The following is a 7,368-nucleotide window of genomic DNA, read 5'->3' as shown; positions in this document are numbered from 1 at the left end:
AACTTATAGAATCAGGAAATATTATATTACAAAATCGAACGCAATTTCCGTGCATGAAATAATCAAAAACTGTGTTGAGGCAACTGGTCAAACTGTGAAAGACGTTGCTAATATAAAAAGCCATATCACCAAAGCCCCTTTAAATATGTTTTATGTAGATCTAGAGTCAAGTAACAAAAACTCGGAAATCTACAAGTTAAATAATATTGGCAACGCGATAGTTACAATAGAACCTCAAAGAAAGACAAGCGATGTCCTCCAATGGCACAGATGTCAGAGATATGGTCACACGCAGACATATTGCGGCAAAGCGTATATGTAGATGCGTCGAATGTGGCAAAAAACATGAGTCCAAAAAATGTCCCAAGGATAAGGAAACCCCTCCAAAATGTGTACACTTTCATGAAAATCATACTACCAATTATAAAGGCTGTAAGGTATACCAAGAACTTCTTAAAAATAAAGTAACAACACGCGTTAACGCGTGATACTCACTTTACAAACAAATCCTTTTTTAAACTGAGAGAATATGAGATTTACTGTGCAAATCATATATCTGGAAGAACCCAAGGCGGGGCTGCAGTGATTGTTAAAAATGGAATAATTTATGAAACGCAAGCTGCCAGTATCAAAGATAAATGTATGCATACTGACTTTATTGTTACTGCCATCTATTTCCCTCCAAGGTTTACTGTTAAAGAGATAGATTACAAGCAATTCTTCATAAATCTTGGAACAAAGTTTATTGCTGTTGGAGACTATAATGTGAAGCTTCCTTTTTGGGGCTCGAGACTGGCAATGATACAAACCCTAAAGGCAAGGAGCTCAATAAATGCTTCAGAAATAATAGCCTTAGTGTGCTATTAACCAGTAAACCTACATATTGGCCCACTGATCCCAGTAAAATTCCTGACCTAATAGATTTTGTCGTTTATAATGGAATCCTACAGCAATATCTTGCTATCTCAGAGAGCTTGGACCTCAATTCTGATCACTCGCCTATAATAATGGCTTATAGTACGCGAATCCAAAAAAAATTCGACAACCCCTTCCAGGTTATTACAAGCAAAACTGATGTTGCTGAGTTCAGATATTTGTTAGATCAAAAATTTACGTAAACATTTCTTTAAAAACTGGATCCGAGATACATACTGCTGTAGAAAATTTTACAAACGCGATTCATGAGGCCAGCTATTGGAGTACACCCCCAAGCGATGATACTCAAAATAACAATTTTACTGTACCAAATGAAAGAGGACGTCAAATAAAACAAAAAAGAAAGCTTAGGAAAAATGGCAAGAGACAAGAAGTCCAATAGATAAAGCATTGTTTAATAAAAAGAAATTACTGAAGATAAAACAAGAATCTCTAACAGAGTATCTAAAGAGCTTAGATCCACATTCGCCGAATCAAGAACACAATCTCTGGAGAGCTACTAAGTATCTGAAACGCCCAACAATCAGGAAAGTTCCTATCAAGGATATTAACAAAGCATGGTGCAAATCTGAAAAAGAAAAAGTGAACGCTTTTGCTCAACATCTGTATGCAGTCTTTCAGCCAAACGATATTCATGACGCTGGTATAGAAGCAGAAATAAAATTATTCCTTGACACTCCAAATCAAATGAGTCACCAATTCGAAAAACCAGCTTTAAAGAAGTCGGCGGAGAATTAATACTAAAAAGTCTCCCGGGTATGATCAGATTGATGGTATCACTGCAAAGAACTGTCTCGTAAGTCGATTAAATTCCTGACCTTTATTTATAAGACCATCCTTCGTCTTGAACACCACCCTAGTAAGTGGAAATGTGCTGAAATAATAATGATAGCCAAGCTGAATAAACCAGAAAACTGCGTTTCGTCATACAGTCCGTTAGTCTGCTGGCTACTTTTTCCAAATTATTTGAAAAATACTGCTGAGAAGAATGTTGCCAGTGTTGGACGATCTTACCATCATACCCGAACATCAGTTTGGGTTCAGAAAGCAGCATGGAAATAAGAAATACTGCTCCGTAGTTTTCCTTGATGTGCAGCAAGCGTTTGACCGAGTATGGCCCGATGGCATTCTGTATAAAATAAAGAAATGTGGCTTCCTACTCTTTACTATCTATTATTAAAGTCTGATCTTGGCAACAGACATTTCTATGTTCGACAACAAGGAGACAGAGCCAATCAAATATTGAAATTATGCAACGTTATCAATCGAAAACCCTACGCACAATTGTTAACGCACCTTGATATGTTTCCGATGCTGAAATTCATAAGGACCTTAATATACCATTTGTAAAGGATGAAATAGCAGAGTTTAGTGTTAGATATATTGACAGACTGCACAACCACCCCAACTCATTGGCTCTAAGTCTAGTTGATAATATAACAACAAGAAGACTAAAAAGATTACATATGTATAGTAGCGCTTCCTAATAGAATTAAACTTTTGTTTTATATATGTACATATACATACATAAATATAAATATATAAACCAAATAAATACTTAAGTAGATTTTATTACTCATCTGTACAAGTTAGAGTTTATATATAATAGTTGACTCAGTGGAGCCGACTATTCCTGTTATGTTTTATGTATCTCCAAATTTACTGATTGTCCAAGGACAGTTTATAAATAAAAAAAAAAAATTAAAAAAAAAAAATTCTGTAAACTTATAGAATCAGGAAATATTATAAGAAAATCGAACGCAAATTCCGTGCATGATAAAAATATAAATCTTAAATTGAATAAAACAGAAGTCAAAAACTTACAAGAGGCGTCCTGACTAGGGTCCCGTTTTCTCGCAACCTAGGAGTCATTTGTGATCAGAAAATGAGCTCATTTATCTCTAAAATGCTGTGGGATGATCCTTTAGTTAGTATTTTGAAAATTAGAAGGCCATCCTTATATTCTCGAAATATTCTAATCCAAATCCCACAAGTTTTTTCTGATTCGAAATATTGTCTTCACAAAGAAGCACTTTGGTGCAGATTTTGCCACTTTTCAATTGCTGTTTCGTAATATTCCTTATCTCAAAGATTGTGACAATCAATCAATCAATTCATAGTTCACAGGATTTATTTCCAGTTGCTTTTTGCTGCCGGAAATGTCGAACCATTCTAGAGCTTTTTTTAACGATATTGCAATCTGTCCTCTTGAGAAGAACCATTAACATCTATTCTGCATCGCATGACTGCTGGACAATTACTGTCAAACGGCAGAATGTGCGTCACTTATAATCCTAAGCAGCATTGTGACAAAAATTTGATTGTTCGTTCTATGAAGGGTCAAAAGGACATATCTCTCAACATGCGTTGGATGAGCGTTGTTTTTTGGAACTAATGAAGGCGATGATAAATCTGTCGGCTAGCGATGAATAACTCCATAGAAATCGGTTACTAAGTACATTAGACTTTCCGCTCATTTTCCACAAATAACAAGAATAAGCAACTAGTTCATCATAAGTATTTTTAATAATAGTTGTTTTTCTACAAACTATGAGTCCTCCGAAGACATTTTGACTTTATTTGCAATTTAACGTGCATCAAAGACCACAACTGCAAGAGAATAGTAAAGTTTTTGACACAACAGTTTGAGAGTGATTGGAGCTCCTCTTTCAAACAATGATTACTTACGACGCTTGGTGCGCTTCTTGTACATGATGCGGTAGCCACATTCACGGCAACGTATGGGATCACGTGCTCTCATCTCATTCTCGTGATGGCATTCTAAATGTAATAGGTAATATTTGTAAAACGTGGGGTACCTAAACACAGATTGCAGTTTTTGTTTTTAAGTTGGTTCCAAAGCCATGTGCAGAACAACTACCCGCCTAAATCTGTGAGTTTTAATGAAGACCAAGCTTACCTCCGCAAATGTAAGTCATGGCGGTTTTCACATTGTCTTTGGTGCTGGGCTCCGACATATTCAAATGTGTTTATTCACAAAACTGGTTTGGTTTAAACGTTTTGTACGAAAAATGAGAAAATTTAATTACGTTTTTGTTGTTGAGACGCCAAAACCAGACAATATAAGATCCCACTATAAGGTAAAAGAAATCCCAGTATAACGTATAGGAATCCCAGTATAACGTAAAGAAGTCTCGATATACGTATAAAAATCCCTGTATCAAAGGTATACGTGATAACAGCTGTTGCACAAAGCCAACAGCTGTTCAAAAAGTGGCGGACGAGATCACGATTTTTTTATGAAGGAAATGGCTTAAATATATGTAACAAAACCATTTTTAAGGACTTTAAGATAAAACACACTCCTGAACATCATCAGTAATGGATAGATCTAAGAAAAATCAAATGCACCACCGTAATGTGCTGCGCTCACCACCTGACTATACAAAATTGGCAATAAAATACAATGACTTTCGAAACGTTTGCGCATTGGTATGTGTTTCAAATAAAATACTATTAATTTACCTCCATACTTAATCAATGTTTCTTCAAGGAATTGACGGGAAAGGTAACAGTAAATTTTATGCAGGAACGCACATTACGTGAACTAGCAACTTGTTCATCATAAGTATATTTAATATTAGTTGTTTTTCTACAAACTATGTGTCCTCCGAAGCCATTTTGATTTTATTTGCAATTTAACGTGCATCAAAGACCACAACTGCAAGAGAATAGTAAAGTTTTTGACACAACAGTTTTAGAGTGATTGGAGCTCCTCTTTCAAACAATGATTACTTACGACGCTTGGTGCGCTTCTTGTACATGATGCGGTAGCCACATTCACGGCAACGTATGGGATCACGTGCTCTCATCTCATTCTCGTGATGGCATTCTAAATGTAATAGGTAATATTTGTAAAACGTGGGGTACCTAAACACAGAGTGCAGTTGTTGTTTTTAAGTTGGTTCCAAAGCCATGTGCAGAACAACTACCCGCCTAAATCTGTGAGTTTTAATGAAGACCAAGCTTACCTCCGCAAATGTAAGTCATGGCGGTTTTCACATTGTCTTTGGTGCTGGGCTCCGACATATTCAAATGTGTTTATTCACAAAACTGGTTTGGTTTAAACGTTTTGTACGAAAAATGAGAAAATTTAATTACGTTTTTGTTGTTGAGACGCCAAAACCAGACAATATAAGATCCCACTATAAGGTAAAAGAAATCCCAGTATAACGTATAGGAATCCCAGTATAACGTAAAGAAGTCTCGATATACGTATAAAAATCCCTGTATCAAAGGTATACGTGATAACAGCTGTTGCACAAAGCCAACAGCTGTTCAAAAAGTGGCGGACGAGATCACGATTTCTTTTATGAAGGAAATGTCTTAAATATATGTAACAAAACCATTTTTAAAGACTTTAAGATAAAACACACTCCTGAACATCATCAGTAATGGTTAGATCTAAGAAAAATCAAATGCACCCTCGTAATGTGCTGCGCTCACCACCTGACTATACAAAATTGGCCATAAAATACAAAGACTTTCGAAACGTTTGCGCATTGGTATGTGTTTCAAATAAAATACTATTAATTTACCTCCATACTTAATCAATGTTTCTTCAAGGAATTGACGGGAAAGGTTACAGTAAACTTTCGGCAGGAACGCACATTACGTGAACTAACCAAAGTCCTTTTAAAAGAATATTTTCAATTGGATGTGGATTTTGCTCCTGGCAGTTTAGTGCCCACATTGGCTTTACGTTTAAATTATATTTTATGGTTGGAGGATTTGCTAGCGGCACAAAAAGGAAACTCTAAAGTGCGGGGCATTGATATAGGATGTGGTTCATCATGTATATATTCCCTGCTGGCAGCCAAGAAGAATCAATGGGAAATGTTAGCCCTGGAATCAAAACCCCAGAATATTGAATATGCTAGAGAAAATGTTAAACGCAATCAATTGGATGACCTTATCGAAGTCTATGCCCAACCGGATAAGACAAATATATTTAAAACTTATTTCGAGACGGCCATGGATGAGCAAGTCTATTGTTTTTGTCTATGTAATCCTCCGTTTTTTGACTCGAACTCGGCTAATCCTATGGGTGGAGCTTCACGTAATCCTGAGAGACGTCCGGCTCCGAATAACGCAAGAACGGGCAGCGCTGAAGAACTAAGTTGTGCCGGTGGCGAAGTGCAGTTTGTGCAACGCATCATAGAAGAGAGTGAAATCTATAAAGAACGCATATCGTAAGCTTTATCATCTTTCTTAACCCTAAATTAAGTTTAATTCATTTAAAACTGTTCTTTGTAGGATATTCACCAGCATGTTGGGAGTCAAAGCCAATGTACCCAAAATATTGGTCATATTGAAAGAGCGAGGCATTGAGCATGTCGCCACAACAGAATTCCATCAAGGACACACCATGCGCTGGGCAATAGCATGGAGCTATCAACAGTTTGCTTAATTTCAGCGTTCACCTTTTATTTTTTTCTACCTTTAAATGAAAATTTGCATGTCCTTGCTCACTTTTTTCGGTTCAAAACGGAAATTATCGTATTCATTTTTTATCATCTGCACAACATAAACACGCACAGCTGGTGAACATGGGCAGGGGCTAGCAGCTTGAAGGCGTGGTCATCGCCGCCCTTTCTTCGTCACGTTGTACTCCCACACACCTTAGGGTTTACAAAATATGAGGACTTTCTTTTATTTTTAATTAGTACTTAGCCATTCGGCTAAGAGTGCATATTTTGTATACTCTTTTTAAAGCATTTTAGATGTTTTTGATTACTATGTAAACTAATCTTTTAAAATTAATATCGCAACTAGGTAATTAAACTGTATTACAGATTATTACAATTTAATTCTGAAATGAAATCGAACTTAGAGCTTATAAAAGGGTTTCACCTAGGAATATCTTAAATGTATCTTTGAATATTCCTATCAACAATACAGTTTTTATCAATATAAATAAGGCAATGTGTATTTTAATGATATGTATAGAGAGAAACGTCACATATTGTATATATGTATCAGTAGGCAATATTTTATGTTGGAATTTTAATTTTTAGTCCTACGATAATTAAAAAGGATTATACCTTTGAATGTACCTAAAAGTTGAAAGACATACTTAAAAATTCATTGATTAATGATTAATGATCTCCGCTTGATTGAATTGAATATGGAATACCAAATTTAGATATTTCGTATGTATAAAATTTTAAAAAAAAAATTAAGAAAAAAAAATATAATATAAATAATTGAAATGTTTAAAAATAAGGATTTTCCCTTCTACATTATACATAAAAAGCAATTTCAGTTATTTTTAGAGAACTCATGTGTGTGCCCCTTGCAGATTTTATGCCTGTGGAATTTTGTTCCTCCTTCCTTTCCCTTATTTTATGATTTTTTAGTCGAGCCTTAAATTCCTTTACGCGACTGTAAGTGTATATGGAACTTCGCATT

The 7,368-nt window shown here is 35.5% G+C and overlaps 3 protein-coding genes and 1 long non-coding RNA gene across 4 annotated transcripts; 1 reads left to right on the top strand and 3 right to left on the bottom strand.

The window, feature by feature from the left end:
* Nucleotides 1-387: 387 nt before the first annotated feature.
* On the bottom strand, nucleotides 388-680 carry LOC137575779 (uncharacterized). The gene is made up of 3 exons (XR_011032232.1): nucleotides 655-680; nucleotides 496-577; nucleotides 388-430 (listed from the first exon to the last, which is right to left on the bottom strand). It is a non-coding gene; the product is annotated as an uncharacterized lncRNA (long non-coding RNA).
* Nucleotides 681-3,440: 2,760 nt separating this feature from the next.
* LOC137575776 (DNA-directed RNA polymerases I, II, and III subunit RPABC4-like) lies at nucleotides 3,441-4,037 on the bottom strand. Its single transcript, XM_068288470.1, has 3 exons — nucleotides 3,857-4,037; nucleotides 3,625-3,717; nucleotides 3,441-3,546 (listed from the first exon to the last, which is right to left on the bottom strand). Exons 1-3 carry the CDS (start codon nucleotides 3,912-3,914, stop codon nucleotides 3,524-3,526), a joined length of 174 nt encoding a protein of 57 aa, XP_068144571.1. The 5' UTR covers nucleotides 3,915-4,037; the 3' UTR covers nucleotides 3,441-3,523.
* LOC137575775 (DNA-directed RNA polymerases I, II, and III subunit RPABC4-like) lies at nucleotides 3,441-5,109 on the bottom strand. The gene is made up of 5 exons (XM_068288469.1): nucleotides 4,929-5,109; nucleotides 4,697-4,789; nucleotides 4,423-4,618; nucleotides 3,625-3,717; nucleotides 3,441-3,546 (listed from the first exon to the last, which is right to left on the bottom strand). The coding sequence occupies exons 1-3, from the start codon at nucleotides 4,984-4,986 to the stop codon at nucleotides 4,596-4,598; spliced, it is 174 nt and encodes a 57-aa protein (XP_068144570.1). The 5' UTR covers nucleotides 4,987-5,109; the 3' UTR covers nucleotides 3,441-3,546; nucleotides 3,625-3,717; nucleotides 4,423-4,595.
* Nucleotides 4,643-7,019, top strand: LOC137575773 (U6 small nuclear RNA (adenine-(43)-N(6))-methyltransferase). The gene is made up of 3 exons (XM_068288465.1): nucleotides 4,643-5,462; nucleotides 5,524-6,149; nucleotides 6,214-7,019. The coding sequence occupies exons 1-3, from the start codon at nucleotides 5,352-5,354 to the stop codon at nucleotides 6,365-6,367; spliced, it is 891 nt and encodes a 296-aa protein (XP_068144566.1). The 5' UTR covers nucleotides 4,643-5,351; the 3' UTR covers nucleotides 6,368-7,019.
* Nucleotides 7,020-7,368: the final 349 nt, after the last annotated feature.

Source organism: Drosophila tropicalis, unplaced genomic scaffold, assembly GCF_018151085.1.
Source record: "Drosophila tropicalis isolate 14030-0801.00 unplaced genomic scaffold, ASM1815108v1 contig_593, whole genome shotgun sequence".
NCBI classification, from domain to species: Eukaryota; Metazoa; Arthropoda; class Insecta; order Diptera; family Drosophilidae; genus Drosophila; species Drosophila tropicalis.
The sequence above is the reverse complement of the archived record's forward strand: the minus strand, read 5'-3'. Positions and strand labels throughout refer to the sequence as shown.